Source organism: Anolis carolinensis, unplaced genomic scaffold (assembly GCF_035594765.1).
Source record: "Anolis carolinensis isolate JA03-04 unplaced genomic scaffold, rAnoCar3.1.pri scaffold_15, whole genome shotgun sequence".
Classification (NCBI taxonomy): domain Eukaryota; kingdom Metazoa; phylum Chordata; class Lepidosauria; order Squamata; family Dactyloidae; genus Anolis; species Anolis carolinensis.
The window spans coordinates 137403-157198 of record NW_026943826.1 but is presented as its reverse complement, the minus strand read 5'-3'; the positions used below and the strand labels follow the sequence as shown (position 1 = coordinate 157198).

At 43.7% G+C, this 19796-nt stretch overlaps 1 protein-coding gene across 8 annotated transcripts; it reads left to right on the top strand.

Annotated features, from left to right (window-relative positions):
- Window positions 1-262: 262 nt before the first annotated feature.
- Window positions 263-19389, top strand: miip (migration and invasion inhibitory protein). Of its 8 annotated transcripts, none has more exons than XM_062965643.1 (10): window positions 263-407; window positions 1753-1867; window positions 2681-2848; window positions 2931-3033; window positions 4192-4303; window positions 4948-5000; window positions 5156-5285; window positions 7652-7748; window positions 7822-7929; window positions 13238-19389. In XM_062965643.1, exons 2-10 carry the CDS (start codon window positions 1757-1759, stop codon window positions 13631-13633), a joined length of 1278 nt encoding a protein of 425 aa, XP_062821713.1. In that variant the 5' UTR covers window positions 263-407; window positions 1753-1756; the 3' UTR covers window positions 13634-19389. The 8 variants fall into 8 exon arrangements, with proteins under 8 accessions (XP_062821713.1, XP_062821714.1, XP_062821717.1 ...); XM_062965644.1 differs by having other exon boundaries at window positions 301-407; window positions 1750-1867; XM_062965647.1 differs by lacking the exon at window positions 263-407 and adding an exon at window positions 515-1388.
- The last annotated feature ends 407 nt before the right edge of the window (window positions 19390-19796 follow it).

Sequence of the window (19796 nt, the reverse complement as noted above, 5' to 3'; positions counted from 1 at the left end):
ATACATTGTGATATTTTAGTGCTAAATTCGTAAATACAGTCATTACTACGTAGCATTGTTTCGTATTGAACTACTTTACCTGCCAAATCTGTTGTATAACATGATGTTTTGGTGCTTAATTTTTAAAATCATAACTTGATTTCTCTCCTTAATCCCTCCTTATTATCCAACATATTCGCTTATCCAACGTTCTGCCGGCCCGTTTATGTTGGATAAGTGAGACTCACTTTATGCTGGATAAGTGAGGGCAAGCCAAAAAGGTTGCGGCTCCTTTAAGAGGCCGCCCCTCGCGTTGCATGGCAGCCTGGAATGTGACAAACGCGGGAGCTGGCCAATCAGGACACGAGGCGTTGCCTACGTCACAGGGAAACCAACGCTCAAGTGCTGTGCTTTTGTTGTGCTCTCAGGTTTGCTTAGGAACACACATTATTACTATTTTTTATTATTCTTCTTTATATTGCATTCATCTCTCTATATTTGATGTATATGTGTATATATGTGTATATATATGCCCTCTGGCTGCAGGGCGAACTACAACTCCCACTCGGGTGAGTGGGGTCGAGTGTGCTCTCTGGCTGCAGGGCGAACTACAACTCCCACTCGGGTGAGTGGGGTCGAGTGTGCTCTCTGGCTGCAGGGCGAACTACAACTCCCACTCGGGTGAGTGGGGTCGAGTGTGCTCTCTGGCTGCAGGGCGAACTACAACTCCCACTCGGGTGAGTGGGGTCGAGTGTGCTCTCTGGCTGCAGGGCGAACTACAACTCCCACTCGGGTGAGTGGGGTCGAGTGTGCTCTCTGGCTGCAGGGCGAACTACAACTCCCACTCGGGTGAGTGGGGTCGAGTGTGCTCTCTGGCTGCAGGGCGAACTACAACTCCCACTCGGGTGAGTGGGGTCGAGTGTGCTCTCTGGCTGCAGGGCGAACTACAACTCCCACTCGGGTGAGTGGGGTCGAGTGTGCTCTCTGGCTGCAGGGCGAACTACAACTCCCACTCGGGTGAGTGGGGTCGAGTGTGCTCTCTGGCTGCAGGGCGAACTACAACTCCCACTCGGGGGAGTGGGGTCGAGTGTGCTCTCTGGCTGCAGGGCGAACTACAATTCCCACTCGGGGGAGTGGGGTCGAGTGTGCTCTCTGGCTGCAGGGCGAACTACAATTCCCACTCGGGTGAGTGGGGTCGAGTGTGCTCTCTGGCTGCAGGGCGAACTACAATTCCCACTCGGGTGAGTGGGGTCGAGTGTGCTCTCTGGCTGCAGGGCGAACTACAGCTCCCACTCGGGTGAGTGGGGTCGAGTGTGCTCTCTGGCTGCAGGGCGAACTACAGCTCCCACTCGGGTGAGTGGGGTCGAGTGTGCTCTCTGGCTGCAGGGCGAACTACAGCTCCCACTCGGGTGAGTGGGGTTGAGTGTGCTCTCTGGCTGCAGGGCGAACTACAACTCCCACTCTGGTGAGTGGGGTTGAGTGTGCTCTCAAGGGTTAAGGGAGTGGCAGTGGGCGGGGTTATGCAAATTCCAGACCAAGGGATTGAGTCAGAAACACTGGGATGTCTGTGGTGGAGGAAAAACAGAAAATCTAGGAGGAAATTGTCCCTGTCTGAGATACATAGATAAATATACATTATTTCATATATTCATAAGTAGAGACATTTTTAATATATATACAGTAGAGTCTCACTTATCCAGCGTTTATGTTGGATAAGTGAGACTCTACTGTACATTTATACATGATCGACTTGTTTATTATTTCTGGAAGCAGGAAAATGGACTTGGAGAAGCTGCGCCTCTTGAACCAGGATCTCTTGCAGAAGCTGAAAGCGAACCAGGAAGCCTTCAGGAAGCAGGTCCCATCGTCCACAACGCTGGAGAAGGAGGCAAGAAGGGGACCCCAGAGGTCATCTAGTCCAATGATAGATGGAAGGGACCCCAAAGGTCATCTAGTCCAGGGGTCCCCAAACTAAGGCCCATCAAAGCCATTTATCCGACCCCCACAGCACAAGGGCAGAAGGGGGTTGGGCTAAATGGCCCAAGGGGTCTCTTCTTCTCTTACAACCCTTATTATTATTATTATTATTATTATTATTATTATTAACATTGAGGCTGGGTGGCCATCTGTCAGGGGTGCTTTGCTTGTGCTTTCAGTGCACAAAGGCAGAAGGGGGTTGGACTCAATGGCCCAAGGGGTCTCTTCCAACCCTCATTATTATTATTATTATTATTATTATTATTATTATTATTATTATTAACATTGAGGCTGGGTGGCCTTCTGTCAGGGGTGCTTTGCTTGTGCTTTTGGTGCAGAAAGGCAGAAGGGGATTGGACACAATGGCCCAAGGGGTCTCTTCCAACCCTCTTTATTATTATTATTATTATTATTATTATTATTAATAATAATAATAATAATAATAATAAAAATTGAGGCTGGGTGGCCATCTGTCAGGGGTGCTTTGCTTGTGCTTTCAGTGCACAAAGGCAGAAAGGGATTGGACTCAATGGCCCAAAGGGTCTCTTCCAACCCTCATTATTATTATTATTATTATTATTATTATTATTATTATTATTATTATTATTATCTAGTTTGATTATAGAGATGGAAGGGACCCCAATGGTCGCCTAGTCCAACCATAGGGCTGGAAGGGAACTCCAGTGGTCATCTAGTCCAATCATGGTTTTGCTCTTGTTTCCAGAAGGAGAGCCAAGACCGGGATTCGCAATCGGTGGTTCCGGTGCCGTCGGCGGAAGCTTCCGGATCTTCCCAGGGAAAAGAAGCGGCGCCGGGTGGAAGGCCGAGGGTCCGGATGCCTCCGGCCCCCAAGCCCGTCCTGCTGACGCCGCACCAGCGAGAGAAGCCCAAGGTGCCCCTCTAGGCATTTCCTGGGTCCTCCAGGGCACGTCTATGGGACCCTGCCATGAGAAAGCATCCTTTGTCTTCCCTAGAAGGAAGCCCCGCGAGTGACCTTTGTGTCCGGCCCGGAAGAACGTGCGGCTCCTTCCGGAAGAAGTTCTGCCCGGCCGTTCCTCGGATACGACTGGATCGCAGGTCAGGCCCAAAGAGTCTCCCGAAATAAGGATTTCTGATCCAAGTTGGGAAAGCCTCCATCGGCAGGAGCAGTCTAGCTGCTGTGGATGTCTCTGAGGAAGCCTTGCTTTGCCTTTGTGTCCTGCTTTCAGGGATTTTCCAGCTTGGAAATAATAATAATAATAATAATAACAATGGACATTGACAAAATTACGATCTGCCAACTGCAAAAGGCCACCCGACTGGGATCTGCACGCATCATCCGAAAATACATCACACATCCTAGACACTTGGGAAGTGTTCGACTTGTGATTTTGTGATATGAAATCCAGCATATTCATCTTGTGTCATACAATATAGTAGTAGTAGTAATAATAATAATAATAACAACAACAACAATAACATCACACAATCCTAGACACTTGGGAAGTGTTCGACTTGTGATTTTGTGATACGAACTCCAGCATATCTATCTTGTTTGCTGTGTCATACAACAACAACAACAACAACAACAATAATAATAATAATAATAATAATACATCACACAGTCCTAGACACTTGGGAAGTGTTTGACTTGTGACTTTGTGATACGAAGTCCAGCATATCTATCTTGTTTGCTGTGTCATAATAATAATAATAATAATAATAATAATAATAATAATAATAAATCACACAGTCCTAGACACTTGGGAAGTGTTTGACTTGTGATTTTGTGATACGAAATCCAGCATATCTATCTTGTTTGCTGTGTCATAATAATAATAATAATAATAATAATAATAATAATACATCACACAGTCCTAGACACTTGGGAAGTGTTCGACTTGTGATTTTGTGACACGAAATCCAGCATATCTATCTTGTTTGCTGTCTCATACAATAATAATAATAATAATAATAATAATAATAATAATAATAATACATCACACAGTCCTAGACACTTGGGAAGTGTTCGACTTGTGATTTTGTGATACGAAGTCCAGCGTATCTATCTTGTTTGCTGTGTCTACAATAATAATAATAATAATAATAATAATAATAATAATAATACAACATCACACAGTCCTAGACACTTGGGAAGTGTTTGATAATGTTTATGATAATGGTGATGATAATATTCCTAGTACTACCGAAATAATAATTATTATTTTTATTTTATTTTTATCTTTCCCTCTCTAGGACTCCTTGAAATGGATTCTTCCATCACGGAGAAACCGGATCAATACTTCTCCGAACTGCAGGAGTTCCGGCGGGTGAACCGGGAAGACTGCCTTGTCGACCGGGAGTCATGGTGAGCGCTCCGGGTTTCAGTCCGAACTTGAACGAACAATTCTTCCATATTTATTTATTTATTTATTTACAGTATTTATATTCCGCCCTTCTTTCTCACCCCGAAGGGGACTCAGGGCGGATTACAATGAACACATACATGGCAAACATTCAATGCCAACAGACAAACAACATTCAGTTTTAGACAGACACAGAGGCATTTTTTTAAACATCTTTCCAGCTTCACGATTCCGGCCACAGGGGGAGCTGTTGCTTCACCGTCCATTGGTGGCTGTTCTTCCTCATTCTTTTCCTCGTGAGCAGTTTTATGGTGTTGTAGATTAGTTAAATTAGCCTCCCACATAAAGCGTACCTAAATTTTCCCTACTTGACAGATGCAACTGTCTTTCGGGGCTGCTAGGTCAACAGCAAGCCGGGGCTATTTTTATTTTTTTTTAATGGTCGACCCGGGCTTTGAACTCATGAGCTCTCGGTCAGTAGTGATTTATAGCAGCTGGTTACTAGCCAGCTGCGCCACAGCCCGGCTTCGAAAGTCGGACTCAAACTTGTCTTGATGGTCGTGAACCCTTGACAACGGAGGGACCCAAATTATAGAGGCCGTGTTGTTGTTGTTTGTTTGTTTACCTCCTGCTCTCCCATTTGTAGGTTGGAGAGCTCCGACGCTTCGAGCCGTGACACGGATCCCACGTCCCATCAATGTACGGTCAGATTTGTTTCTGAAAATGGGATCTAGAGTCCTATTTACCGTCAGTAAATTCCTTGACTTCCGGTCCCAAGAATCCCATAGGGTTGCATTGGAGAGGCTCGAAGGGTGGCCTCCAGTGACTTTTCTTCCCATTTTGGGGGGTTCTAGGCGTCTTCTGCTACCGGATAAACAAGCGACTCTTTCCGGAACCAATGGGTCCGGAACCGGCATGTGCCGTGTGCAGAACCCCCCGCGCCCGGAAACCTCCGGAAACCCTCGTGGAACCCGCCTTTGTCAGGTGAGGCTACCAAAAAAAAAAAAATCTGTTTAAAATATTCAAAAATATTATTTGTCCACCACTAATCTATATATATAAAAGAGTGATGGCATCACGGCAGCGCACAAAACAACTAAACACCCCACAACCTCAAAAATTGACATCACAACCCCTCATCCACGCCTCTAGGTTGATACAACAAAAAGAAAAGAAAAATGAAGTCCTAATTAGAGGGAGAGGAAGAATTGTTTTTATCCAATTGCTGCCAGTTAGAAGGCTAAGCTCCGCCCACTTGGTCTCCTAGCAACCCACTCAGCCCAGGGGACCCTTTACCTTAACTACCACCAATTCCTCAATACTTTATTTCCCAAACCACCAGACTTCGCGACAGCAACGCGTGGCCGGGCACAGCTAGTAATATAATATAACTGTGGCTTATGGGAATCCTTTGTTGGCCAGGTGGAAGAGCAGTGAATAGCCTTGCAGCCTCAAAGCCTGGCCGTTTTCAGGCTTCAAAGCCTGGCTACTTCCTTTGTAGGGGAATCCTTGTTTGGCCAGCTTGAATTGCACAGAATAGCCTTGCAGCTTAAAAGCCTGGCTGCTTTCTACATAAGGCATCCTTGCTAGGCCAGGTTGAATGGGACAGAGTAGCCTTGTGGCTTCCAAGCCTGGGGTTTTTCCATCTAGGGGAAATGTTGGTTGGCCAGGTTGAACAGCACTGAATAGCCTTGCTGCTTGCAAGCCTGGCCGCTTTCTCCCTTGCGGAATCCTTGGTTGGCCAGGTTGAACAGCACTGAATAGCCTTGCTGCTTGCAAGCCTGGCCGCTTTCTCCCTTGCGGAATCCTTGGTTGGCCAGGTTGAACAGCAATTAATAGTCTCGGTGTGGCAGGTATGAAGGCTGCAAATAGGCACCTTGATTAGCATTTAATGGCCTTGCAGCTTCAAAGCCTGGCTGGGGGAATCCTTTGTTGGGAGGTGTTAGCTGGCCCTGATTGTTTCCTTTCTGGAATTCCCAATTTTCCTGCTTCCAGAGTGTTGCTTTTTATTGACTGTCCTGGTTTTAGAGATTACAGTAGAGTCTCACTTATCCAAGCCTCGCTTATCCAAGCCTCTGGATAATCCAAGCCGTTTTTGTAGTCAATGTTTTCAATATATCATGATACTTTGGTGCTAAATTCGTAAATACAGTAATTACAGCTTAACATTACTGCTCATTGAACTGCTTTTTCTGTCAAATTTATTGTATAACATGATGTTTTGGCGCTTAATTTGTAAAATCATACCTGAATTTGATGTTTAATAGGTGTTTCCTAAATCCCTCCTTATTATCCAGGATATTTGCTTATCCAAGCTTCTGCCGGCCCATTTAGCTTGGATAAGTGAGACTCTACTGTATTATATTTTACTATCTATATATATAAAAGAGTGATGGCATCACGGCAGCGGACAAAACAACAAAAGTAAACACCCCACAACCTCGAAAATTGACAGCACAACCCCTCATCCATGCCTCTAGGTTGATACAACAAAAAGAAAAGAAAAATTAAGTCCTAATTAGAGAGAGAGAGGAATCATTGCTTTTATCCAATTGCTGCCAGTTAGAAGGCTAAGCTCCTCCAGCTTGGTCTCCTAGCAACCCAATAAAAATAATAAAAAACACTAAAAATTGATACAATAAAATACTATAATAACAGAAAATAACTAAAAATAATACAAGAAAATAATAAAATATAATAAATACAAATATAAATTACAATAAAATTAATTAAAAAATGCAAATAACGTCAAATAAAAATGACACAACAATTTTTAACCAATACCACCACCACTTTGCCACAGCAACGCGTGGCCGGGCACAGCTAGTATTTTGATATATAATATTGATAATATATTCCTATTATATTATAACACTAGCTGTGCCCGGCCACGCGTTGCTGTGGCGAAGTATGGTGCTATGGGAAATAAAGTACTGAGGAATTGGTGGTAGTTAAGGGTTAGGGTCCCCTGGGCTGAGTGGGTTGCTAGGAGACCAAGTGAGCAGAGCTTAGCCTTCTAACTGGCAGCAATTGGATAAAAACAATTATTCCTCTCCCTCTAATTAGGACTTGATTTTTCTTTTCTTTTTGTTGTATCAACCTAGAGGCATGGATGAGGGGTTGTGCTGTCAATTTTCGAGGTTGTGGGGTGTTTACTTTTGTTGTTTTGTCCGCTGCCGTGATGCCATCACTCTTTTATATATATAGATCAATATATGGCCTAATATAAGTATGTCGTAATATGCCCTTGTCGTGGTGGAGGTTCCTTGAGTCCCTGTGATGTGGGGGTCGTCTAGCCCAATCGTAGGGCTGGACGGGACCCCCAGAGGTCATCTAGTCCAACCTTGCAGGGTCAGCGTCCCCAGGGCCACCCTCCTCCCGGCCTACAAGCACAAGATCCACCGGAGGAAAAGCTTTGACCCGGCCGGAGACCTGGCCTTGCCCTCGGTGAGTTTGGGGTCCCAGGGGGGGCTGGACACACCCCGAAAGGGAGCTGACCCCTTTATTCCCGGTCTGGCAGCACTGCCTGGCCGGCTGGGAGGAGCCCGTCCGCACCTTCAGCCCGGCCCTCAGCAGCCTGGACCTCCGCTCCTCCTTGACCAGCCGGACGACTGACCGCTCCAAAAAGGTAAGAGAGAGAAAAAGAGCGGGAGACGTAGAGAATCCCCCAGATATTTAATGTACCGTCGGGCTGGGAAGGGACCCCAAAAAGTCATAGAGACCTCATGGGCCATCCAGTCCAACCCCATTCTGCCAAGAAGCAGGAAAATCGCATTCAAAGCACCCCCGACAGATGGCCATCCAGCCTCTGCTTAAAAGCCTCCAAAGAAGGAGAGTCTGATGCAAAGAGTTCCACAGATTAACAGCCCTTCTCACAGTGAGGAAGTTCTTCCTGAGGTTCAGGTGGAATCTCCTTCCTTTCCTGTCGTTTGAAGCCCTTGTTCCCTTGCGTCCTAGTCTCCAAGACTTGCTCCCTCCTCCCTAGGACTTCCCCTCACGTATTTGTACATGGCTCTCATCATGTCTCCTCTCAGCCTTCTCTTCTGCAGGCTAAACATGCCCAGCTCTTTAAGCCGCTCCTCATAGGGCTTGTTCTCCAGACCCTTCATCATTTTAGTCGCCCTCCTCTGGACGCTTTCCAGCTTGTCAACATCTCCCTTCAACTGTGGTGCCCAGAACTGGACCCAGTGTGATTCCAGGTGTGGTCTGACCAAGGCAGAATAGACTTCCCTGGATCTAGACGCTATTCCCCTATTGATGCAGGACAGAATCACGTTGGCCTTTTTTGCCGCCGCATCACATTCCTGGCTCATGTTCATCTTCCTCCCCACGAGGACTCCAAGGTCTTTTTCGCACACACTGCTGTCAATCCAGGCATCGTCCCCCATTCTGTCTCTTTGATTTCCATTTTTTCTGCCAAAGTGAAGTACAGTAGAGTCTCACTTATCCAACACTCGCTTATCCAACGTTCTGGATTATCCAACGCATTTTTGTAGTCCATGTTTCCAATATATCGTGATATTTTGGTGCTAAATTCATAAATACAGTAATTACTACATAGCATTATTGCGTATAGAACTACTTTTTCTGCCAAATTTGTTGTATAACATGATGTTTTGGTGTTTCATTTGTAAAATCATAACCTAATTTGATGTTTAATAGGCTTTTCCTTAATGCCTCCTTATTATCCAACATATTCACTTATCCAACATTCTGCCGGCCCGTTTATGTTGGATAAGTGAGACTCTACTGTATCTTGCATTTGTCCCTGTTGAACTTCAATTTGTTAAGTTTCAGCCCATCTCTCTGTCAAGATCGTTTTGGATTCTGCTCCTTAGGTTCTCTTCTCCCAGTTGTGCTGTGGGTCAGTCTTCCACCAGAAAAAGCACCAAGACACACGCTGGTAGATTCCAACAGGTTTTTATTGTACGGTATACCAGAATCTTCTCTTTAGCTCATTTATATAGGGGCTCTCACATACCAGAGGGTACTTGAGGTTTTATGGCTGGCATCTGTTCTTTGTCAGTGCTTGCTCTGTGTCCGGAGATGTCAAAGATCGGAGATCATGACATCATTATTGTACAGAATACCAGAATCTTCTCTTTAGCTCATTTATATAGGGGCTCTCACATACCAGAGGGTACTTGAGGTTTTATGGCTGGCATCTGTTCTTTGTCAGCGCTTGCTCTGTGTCCGGAGATGTCAAAGATCGGAGATCATGACATCATTATTGTACAGAATACCAGAATCTTCTCTGTAGCCCATTTCTATAGGGGCTCTCACATACCAGAGGGTACTTGAGGTTTTATGGCTGGCATCTGTTCTTTGTCAGCGCTTGCTCTGTGTCCGGAGATGTCAAAGATCGGAGATCATGACATCATTATTGTACAGAATACCAGAATCTTCTCTGTAGCCCATTTCTATAGGGGCTCTCACATACCAGAGGGTAATTGAGGTTTTATGGCTGGCATCTGTTCTTTGTCAGCGCTTGCTCTGTGTCCGGAGATGTCAAAGATCGGAGATCATGACATCATTATTGTACAGAATACCAGAATCTTCTCTGTAGCCCATTTCTATAGGGGCTCTCACATACCAGAGGGTAATTGAGGTTTTATGGCTGGCATCTGTTCTTTGTCAGCGCTTGCTCTGTGTCCGGAGATGTCAAAGATCGGAGATCATGACATCATTATTGTACAGAATACCAGAATCTTCTCTGTAGCCCATTTCTATAGGGGCTCTCACATACCAGAGGGTACTTGAGGTTTTATGGCTGGCATCTGTTCTTTGTCAGCGCTTGCTCTGTGTCCGGAGATGTCAAAGATCGGAGATCATGACATCATTATTGTACAGAATACCAGAATCTTCTCTGTTGCCCATTTCTATAGGGGCTCTCACATACCAGAGGGTAATTGAGGTTTTATGGCTGGCATCTGTTCTTTGTCAGCGCTTGCTCTGTGTCCGGAGATGTCAAAAGATCGGAGATCATGACATCATTATTGTACAGAATACCAGAATCTTCTCTGTTGCCCATTTCTATAGGGGCTCTCACATACCAGAGGGTACTTGAGGTTTTATGGCTGGCATCTGTTCTTTGTCAGCGCTTGCTCTGTGTCCGGAGATGTCAAAAGATCGGAGATCATGACATCCTGTCTTCTGGATTGTTAGCTATCCCTCCCAGTTTGGTGTCGTCTGCAAACTTGATGACCGTGCCTCAAGTTTGCAGGTCATTTAGTCCAATCACAGAAGTGGAAGGGAACCCCAAAGGCTATCTAGTCCAATAATAGAACTAGAATGGACCTCCAAAGGTCATCTAGTTCAATTAGAGAACTGGAAGGGACCCCAAAGGCCATCTAGTCCGCTCATAGAGCTGGAAGGGACCCCCAAAGATCATCTAGTCCAATTAGAAAACTGGAAGGGACCCTGAAAGGTCATCCAGTCGAATTAGAGAACTGGAAGGGACCTCAAAAGTTCATCTAGTCCAATCATAGAACTGGAAGAGACTCTGAAACGTCATCTCATCCAACCGTAGAACTGGAAGGGACCCCAAAGGTCATCTAGTGCAATCATAGGGCTGGAAGGGAGCCCCAGAGATCATCTAGTCCTACCATAGAACTAGAAGGGAATTCCAAAGGTCATCTAGTCCAGTCTTAGAGCTGGAAGGAACCCCAAATGTCATCTAGTTCAATCACAGAACTGAAAGGGGCCCCAAGGGTCATCTAGTCCAATTGTATGGTTGGAAGGGATCCCCAAAGATCATCTAGTCCAATCATAGAAGTGAAAGGGAGCCCTAAGGGTCATCTAGTCCAACCCCAGGAAGATATGGTCGAAGCATTCCCGGAAGATGTCCATCCATCCAGCCTCTGTTCTTCTATTTGGCCTCCAGAATTCCCGAATATCAGGAGGAACCCGGACGGACGAACTGCTGGACCTTTCCCGAGTCATGCAATTTGGACTCTGCAACAGACCACGTTATTTTGCAAAATAATTTCCAGTTAAAAACAGATATTCCGTTTTTTCCCCTTGGCTTTCCCCCTTTGCGCTTAAATCCTTGTATCATGCATTGGGTGATTACGGAGTGAGTATTAATGTTAAAATATTTTTTTAATAAACATGGGAGCGTCCACCCGGGTTGCGTGTTCCATCCGTGCGGACGCGGCGATTGTCTCGCATTAGCCAAGCAAGAGTTCCGAAGGAGGATTCCGGCTTCTCATTGGCTGCTTCGTTGCCGCGGCAACCTTCCTGCGGGGCTCCCTCTGTTGGCAGTTGAATGACGTGGTGGCTTCTGATCTGCGGTCTGTGGCTCGTTGGGGCCGATTTATGGCCGGACGGTGGTAAAGCGGGGGTCCGGTTTTGGGTGGGAAATGTAGTTTTCTCCATCCAAATGGGTGGTCAACAAACTATAGTTTGTTGTGGGCAAAAGCAAAGCAAAGCAGACCGCAATCTCCAAAAGTGGACAAAAGCACGAGGCACGGAGGCTGCTCCCTTGAAGCCCTAAAGCCTTGTACTCGGGCACTCGCTCTTAACTCAAAACGCTGCTTGTATGTCAAAGCGAAATCCGGGCTTAGTGACAGCTCTTATACACAAAACTTTGGTGGAGGGGTTTTTTAATAGCTATATGTTGGTTGCACAGACAAAAGTTTGTTGAGTGCCAACTTGTTCTAATACACCATGGCTTGTTGCAATAAACCATAGTTTGTTGAGTGCCAACTTGTTCTAATACACCATGGTTTGTTGCAATAAACCATAGTTTGTTGAGTGCAAACTTGTTCTAATACACCATGGTTTGTTGCAATAAACTATAGTTTGTTGAGTGCAAACTTGTTCTAATACACCATGGCTTGTTGCAATAAACCATAGTTTGTTGAGTGCCAACTTGTTCTAATACACCATGGTTTGTTGCAATAAACCATAGTTTGTTGAGTGCAAACTTGTTCTAATACACCATGGTTTGTTGCAATAAACTATAGTTTGTTGAGTGCAAACTTGTTCTAATACACCATGGCTTGTTGCAATAAACCATAGTTTGTTGAGTGCCAACTTGTTCTAATACACCATGGTTTGTTGCAATAAACTATAGTTTGTTGAGTGCAAACTTGTTCTAATACACCATGGATTGTTGCAATAAACTATAGTTTGTTGAGTGCAAACTTGTTCTAATACACCATGGTTTGTTGAGTGCAAACTATTGTTCTAATACACCATGGTTTGTTGAGTGCAACCTATAGTCCTAATACACCATGACTTGTTGCAATAAACCATAGTTTGTTGAGGGCCAACTTGTTCTAATACACCATAGTTTGTTGCAATAAACTATAGTTTGTTGAGTGCAAACTTGTTCTAATACACCATGGTTTGTTGAGTGCAAACTATTGTTCTAATACACCATGGTTTGTTGCAATAAACCATAGTTTGTTGAGTGCCAACTTGTTCTAATACACCATGGTTTGTTGAGTGCAAACTATAGTTCTAATACACCATGGCTTGTTGCAATGAACCATGGTTTGTTGAGTGCATACTATAGTTCTGATACACCATGTCTTGTTGCAATGAACCATGGTTTGTTGTGTGCAAATTACAGTTCTGATACACCATGTCTTGTTTCAATGAACCATGGTTTGTTGAGTGCAAATATAGTTCTAATACACCATGGCTTGTTGCAATGAACCATGGTTTGTTGAGTGCAAACTATAGTCCTAATACATCATGTCTTGTTGCAATAAACCATGGTTTGTTGAGTGCAAACTATAGTCCTAATACATCATGTCTTGTTGCAATAAACCATGGTTTGTTGAGTGCAAACTATAGTCCTAATACATCATGTCTTGTTGCAATAAACCATGGTTTGTTGAGTGCAAACTATTGTTCTAATACACCGTGGCTTGTTGCAATGACCCATGGCTTCCTGGGTGTGTTTCCTCTCTCTGTGTCTCCCTCAGGAGCGCTCTCCTTCCACTGGGGTGACTGGGGTCCCTGGCTCTGCCTGTGTCCCTTGCAGAAGGAGGTCCGGATCCGGCACTTTGTCTCTCGGCGCAGGAATGGCTCCTACCGCCTGCCGTCCTCCGACTTCTGGCAGGAGCGGCCCTGCTCCTTGCGCCACTGCCTGGCCTGCCTCCCCTGGGAGTGCCCTTCCGAGAGCGACGCTCGGCGGCTGCAAGTCCCATTGTCCCCGGAGCCCCGCGAGGTCCGGATCCGTCTTCCGGCCGAGACGGAGCTGCCGCCCTTCGACCGCCTGCCCTCCGTGGACGACCTCGGGCGGGAGTAGCTCCAACCAAGGCAGGCATTTCTCTCCTCCGGGTTGGACTACATATCCCAGCGTCCAGGTTATGAATTAAGGAGCGATGGATGCCGTAGCTGCCCCCGTTCAAAATGTTAATCCAGATTCTTGAAGATTGTCTTGCCGGTTTTAATCCCCATAGTTGGACTGCAGATCCCATCATCCACAGTGATTGGTTTTGTAGTCCAGAAGTAGACCCGACTTCCCAACGACCAATGTATGCCACAAATGTAAACTTTCTAAACCCCTACAGTTCGACTACAGATCCCATCATCCACAGCTATTGGTTTTGTAGTCCAGAGGACTTCCCAAAGACCAACATACGCTGCAAATGCAACTGGTTCTAATCCCCATGGTTGGACTACATATCCCATCATCCACAGCAATGGCTTCGTAGTCCAAAAGGCGACCCGGCTCCTACATTTGTCCTAAATGTGAATTCGGAGAAGCAACCTCACACAAACAAGAAGTTACTACACATCCCATCGTCCACAGCGATGGGATTTGTAGTCCAAATGGTAACCTGACTCTTACGTTTATCCTAAATGGAAAAACAACCTCACGGAGAAGTAGCCACGACTGATCCCATCGTCCACAGTGATGGGTTTTGTAGTCCAAAGGGTGATTCAACACCTACCTTTATCCTAAACGCTTCGAATCAGACAATTCAGACAAACAAGAAGAAACCAAAAGTTACTTTCAAGACGAAGCCAAAGGTGTTTTCCTCCCTTCAATAAAACATTAAAATCCAAAACGAACTTATATGCCCTTTGGCTGCGTTATCTTTCCAGCTAAAAGCCTGAACTTTTGGAAAAAATGCTTTTGTATTTTACTAGCTGTGCCCGGCCAGGCGTTGCTGTGGCGAAGTCTGGTGGTCTGGGAAATAAAGTATTGAGGAATTGGTGGTAGTTAAGGTAAAGTGTAAAGGTTTCATCTTACATTAAGTCCATTATAAATGGGTTATATAGTTGTGTGGAAGGGCCTTGAGTCTACACTGCCATATAATCCAGTTAAAATCAGTTCATCTGTATTTTATAGGCAGTGTGGAAGAGGCCTAAGTGAGGCCTAACTCTGCCTGTCCCCTGGGTTTTGTTGTTTACTCCATAGTAAAACGAACATTACATTTATATATATAGACACTAGCTGTGCCCGGCCATGCGTTGCTGTGGCGAAGTCTGGTGGTTTGGGAAATAAAGTATTGAGGAATAGGTGGTAGTTAAGGTAAAGGCTAAAGGTTTTCCCCTGACATTAAGTCTACTCGTGTCCGACTCTGGGGGTTGGGGCTCATCTCCATTTCTAAGCCGAAGAGCTGGCGTTGTCCGTAGACGAGTCTACACTGCCATATAATCCAGTTAAAATCAGATAATCTGTATTTTATAGGCAGTGTGGAAGAGGCCTAAGTGAGGCCTAACTCTGCCTGTTCCCTGGGTTTTGTTGTTTACTCCATAGTAAAACGTTGTTGTGGCGAAGTATAGTGGTATGGGAAATAAAGTATTGAGGAATTGGTGGTAGTTAAGGTAAAGGGTAAAGGTTTTCCCCTGACATTAAGTCCATTATAAATGGATTATATAGCTGTGTGGAAGGGCCTTGAGTCTACACTGCCATAAAATCCAGTTAAAATCAGATAATCTGTATTTAATGGGCAGTGTGGAAGAGGCCTAAGTGAGGCCTAACTCTGCCTGTCCCCTGGGCGGAGCTTAGCCTTCTAACTGGCAGCAATTGGATAAAAACAATTATTCCTCTCGCTCTAATTAGGACTTTATTTTTCTTTTCTTTTTGTTGTATGAACATAGAGGCATGGATGAGGGGTTGTGCTGCCAAGTTTAGTGTTTCTGGGATGTGTAGTTTTGTTGTTTTGTCCTAGGCCGAAATTTCATTACCCTAGATCTGTAAGAGACAAAAGAGTGGGATGCACTGTTTTCCATTTCTGGAGATTTTTAAACAGAGTGCAGATGGACATCTGTCGGGAGGGCTTTAGTTGTGTATTTCTCTATGGCAGAATGAAACAAGATGGCCTTTGGGGTCCCTTCCAGTCCTGTGACCGGACTAGATGGCCTTTGGGGGTCCCAAAGGTCCCAATGTGGAGTTTTTTTGACTTGAGACGTGAGTTCGAATCTCTGCTTAAGTTATCCATAGGCTCCTATTATGTCCACATTGGCCTCAAAGGGGATTTCCAGAGACGGAGAAAACAAGATAGACTTACCAGAAATGAACCCTTGAAAAGGGTTCGAGGTCTCAGAATTTAGTCAAATACTATCTGATACCGTTTTTGTGGGTTCGCTCAGTTTGTTTTCTAAGAAGAGGAGCCAAATGTCAATCCCAGTCTGGGCTTTTGGGCCGTCAAAATGAGTCAGAGACGAGTCATCATTGGGGGAACCTTTTGGGACTTGATTGATCAACTATTATTGATAGATAGGAACAGTTTATTTTTTTATTGTATTTTATTGAATTAACAAGCTTGGGTCCTTGGTGTTGCCCGGATTACTTGAAAAAGTCAATGTTTTAATTGTACAAAATGCATAAAGTTGTGGGTGAACTACAACTCCCATCATGCCAGGTGAACCCCGAGAAACTCCATCAGTACTTAAAGTATGTTATGTTGGGCAAGTTTGCTCTGGTGGGGTTTTCTGGCTGTAGGGTGAACTACAACTCCCACTATGATGAGTCAAGATTTTTAGACTGCAATCATCCAGATTTAAATGCTACACAGAGCAGTTTTCAGTATAAAACATATATCAGACATAGATCAACAAGACTCCAACTAAAGTTTGTTAGCGACACAGTATGTGTACATCCAGTCTCTCCAAATGCATATAATATGCTGTAAAACTCAATATATCAGTGTGCAAATCAGTTGGCTCAAACCTGGCTGGGAGTCAAAACAAATCAAAGTCTCTGTAGTCTTGGAGCAGTTCTATAGGACTCCTCAGGTTGTAAATGCAGTCAATAGGCTGTAGCTTAAGTTTGTTGACAATAAATGGTCAAATAGATAAGCTTATGTAAACAGCTTGTAAACGGCTTATGTAAATAGCTTACTTCGGCTCACAGCCAGCTACTCTAAAATAACATCTATTTGACCATTTATTGTCAACAAACTGAAGGATAGAACAATGGATGGATAGATGGATGGATTGAAAGAAAGCTGGATGGATGGATGGATAGATAGATAGATAGATAGATAGATAGATAGATAGATAGAGATGGATAGATGGATGGATGGAAAGAAAGATGGATAGATACAGCTAGATGGATGGCTGGAAAGATGGCTGGATGGATGTAAAGATGGATGGATGAATGGAAAGATGGATGGATGGATGGAAAGAAAGATGGATAGATGGATAGATTGAAAGAAAGCTGGATGGATGGATGGATAGATAGATAGATAGATAGATAGATAGATAGATAGATAGATAGATAGAGATGGATAGATGGATGGATGGAAAGAAAGCTGGATAGATGGATGGATGGATAGATAGATAGATAGATAGATAGATAGATAGATAGATAGATAGAGATGGATGGAAAGAAAGATGGATAGATACAGCTAGATGGATGGCTGGAAAGATGGCTGGATGGATGTAAAGATGGATGGATGAATGGAAAGATGGATGGATGGATGGAAAGAAAGATGGATAGATGGATAGATTGAAAGAAAGCTGGATGGATGGATGGATAGATAGATAGATAGATAGATAGATAGATAGATAGATAGATAGATAGAGATGGATAGATGGATGGATGGAAAGAAAGATGGATAGATACAGCTAGATGGATGGCTGGAAAGATGGCTGGATGGATGTAAAGATGGATGGATGAATGGAAAGATGGATGGATGGATGGATGGAAAGAAAGATGGATAGATGGATAGATTGAAAGAAAGCTGGATGGATGGATGGATGGATGGATGGATGGATAGATAGATAGATAGATAGATAGATAGATAGATAGATAGATAGATATGGATAGATGGATGGATTGGAAAGAAAGATGGTTAGATACAGCTAGATGGATGGCTGGAAAGAAGGCTGGATGGATGTAAAGATGGATGGATGAATGGAAAGATGGATGGATGGATGGAAAGAAAGATGGATAGATGGATAGATTGAAAGAAAGCTGGATGGATGGATGGATGGATGGATGGATAGATAGATAGATAGATAGATAGATAGATAGATAGAGATGGATAGATGGATGGATGGAAAGAAAGATGGATAGATACAGCTAGATGGATGGCTGGAAAGATGGCTGGATGGATGTAAAGATGGATGGATGGATGGAAAGAAAGATGGATAGATGGATAGATTGAAAGAAAGCTGGATGGATGGATGGATAGATAGATAGATAGATAGATAGATAGATAGATAGATAGATAGATAGATAGATAGATATGGATAGATGGATGGATGGAAAGAAAGATGGATAGATACAGCTAGATGGCTGGATGGATGGAAAGATGGATGGATGGAAAGAAAGATAGAAGGATGGATGGATAGATGGATGGATTGAAAGAAAGCTAGCTAGCTAGCTAGCTAGATAGATAGATAGATAGATAGATAGATAGATAGAGATGGATGGATGGATGGATGGATGGAAAGAAAGAAAGATGGATAGATGGATGGATAGATATAGATGGATAGATGGATGGATGGAAAGAAAGATGGATAGATATAGCTAGATGGATGGATGGAAAGATGGCTGGATGGAAAGAAAGATAGAAGGATGGATGGATGGATAGATGGATGGATTGAAAGAAAGAAAGAAAGAAAGAAAGAAAGAAAGAAAGAAAGAAAGAAAGGAAGAAAGAAAGAAAGATAGATAGATAGAGATGGATAAATGGATGGATGGATGGATGGATGGATGGATGGAAAGATGGCTGGATGGATGGAAAGATGGATGGATGGATGGAAAGAAAGATAGATAGAAGGATGGATGGATAGATGGATGGATTGAAAGAAAGTTAGCTAGCTAGCTAGCTAGATCGATAGAGATGGATAGATGGATGGATGGATGGAAAGAAAGATGGATAGATGGATGGATTGAAAGAAAGCTGGATAGATAGATAGATGGATGGATGGATGGATGGATAGATAGATAGAGATGGATAGATGGATGGATGGAAAGAAAGATGGATAGATGCAGCTAGATGGATGGATGGAAAGATGGATGGATGGAAAATGGATGGATTGAAAGAAAGATAGATAGATAGATAGATAGATAGATAGATAGATAGAGATGGATAGATGGATGGATGGATGGATGGAAAGAAAGATAGATAGATGGATGGATATAAAAATGGATGGAAATGGATGGATGGATGGAAAATGGATGGAAATGGATGGAAAGAAAGAAAGATGGATAGATAGATAGATAGATAGATAGATAGATAGATAGATAGATAGATAAAGATGGATAGATGGATGGATGGAAAGAAAGATAGATAGATGGATGGATATAAAGATGGATGGAAATGGATGGATGGAAAGATAGATAGATAGATAGATAGATAGATAGATAGATAGATATGGATAGGTGGATGGATGGAAAGAAAGATGAATGGATGGAAAGATGGCTGGATGGATGTAAAGATGGATGGATGGATGGAAAGAAAGATGGATAGAAGGATGGATGGATAAATGGATGGATTGAAAAAAAGCTAGCTAGGTAGCTAGATAGATAGATAGATAGATAGATAGATAGATAGATAGATAGAGATGGATGGATGGATGGATGGATGGATGGATGGATAAATAGATAGATAGATAGATAGATAGATGGATAAAAGGATGGATGGATGGATGGATGGATGGATGGATGGATGGATGGATGGATGAAAAGAAAGATGGATAGATGGATGGATTGAAGGAAAGCTGGATAGATAGATAGATAGATAGATAGATAGATAGATAGATAGATAGATAGGGATGGATGGATGGATGGATAGATAGGTATGGATGGATAGATGGATGGATAGATAGATGGATGGATGGATGGATAAAAGGATGGATGGTTGGATGGATGGATGGATGGATGGATGAAAAGAAAGATGGATAGATGGATGGATTGAAGGAAAGCTGGATAGATAGATAGATAGATAGATAGATAGATAGATAGATAGATAGATAGATAGATAGGGATGGATGGATGGATGGATGGATAGATAGGTATGGATGGATAGATGGATGGATAGATAGACAGACAAGGGAAAGAGAGGGAGCTGAGTC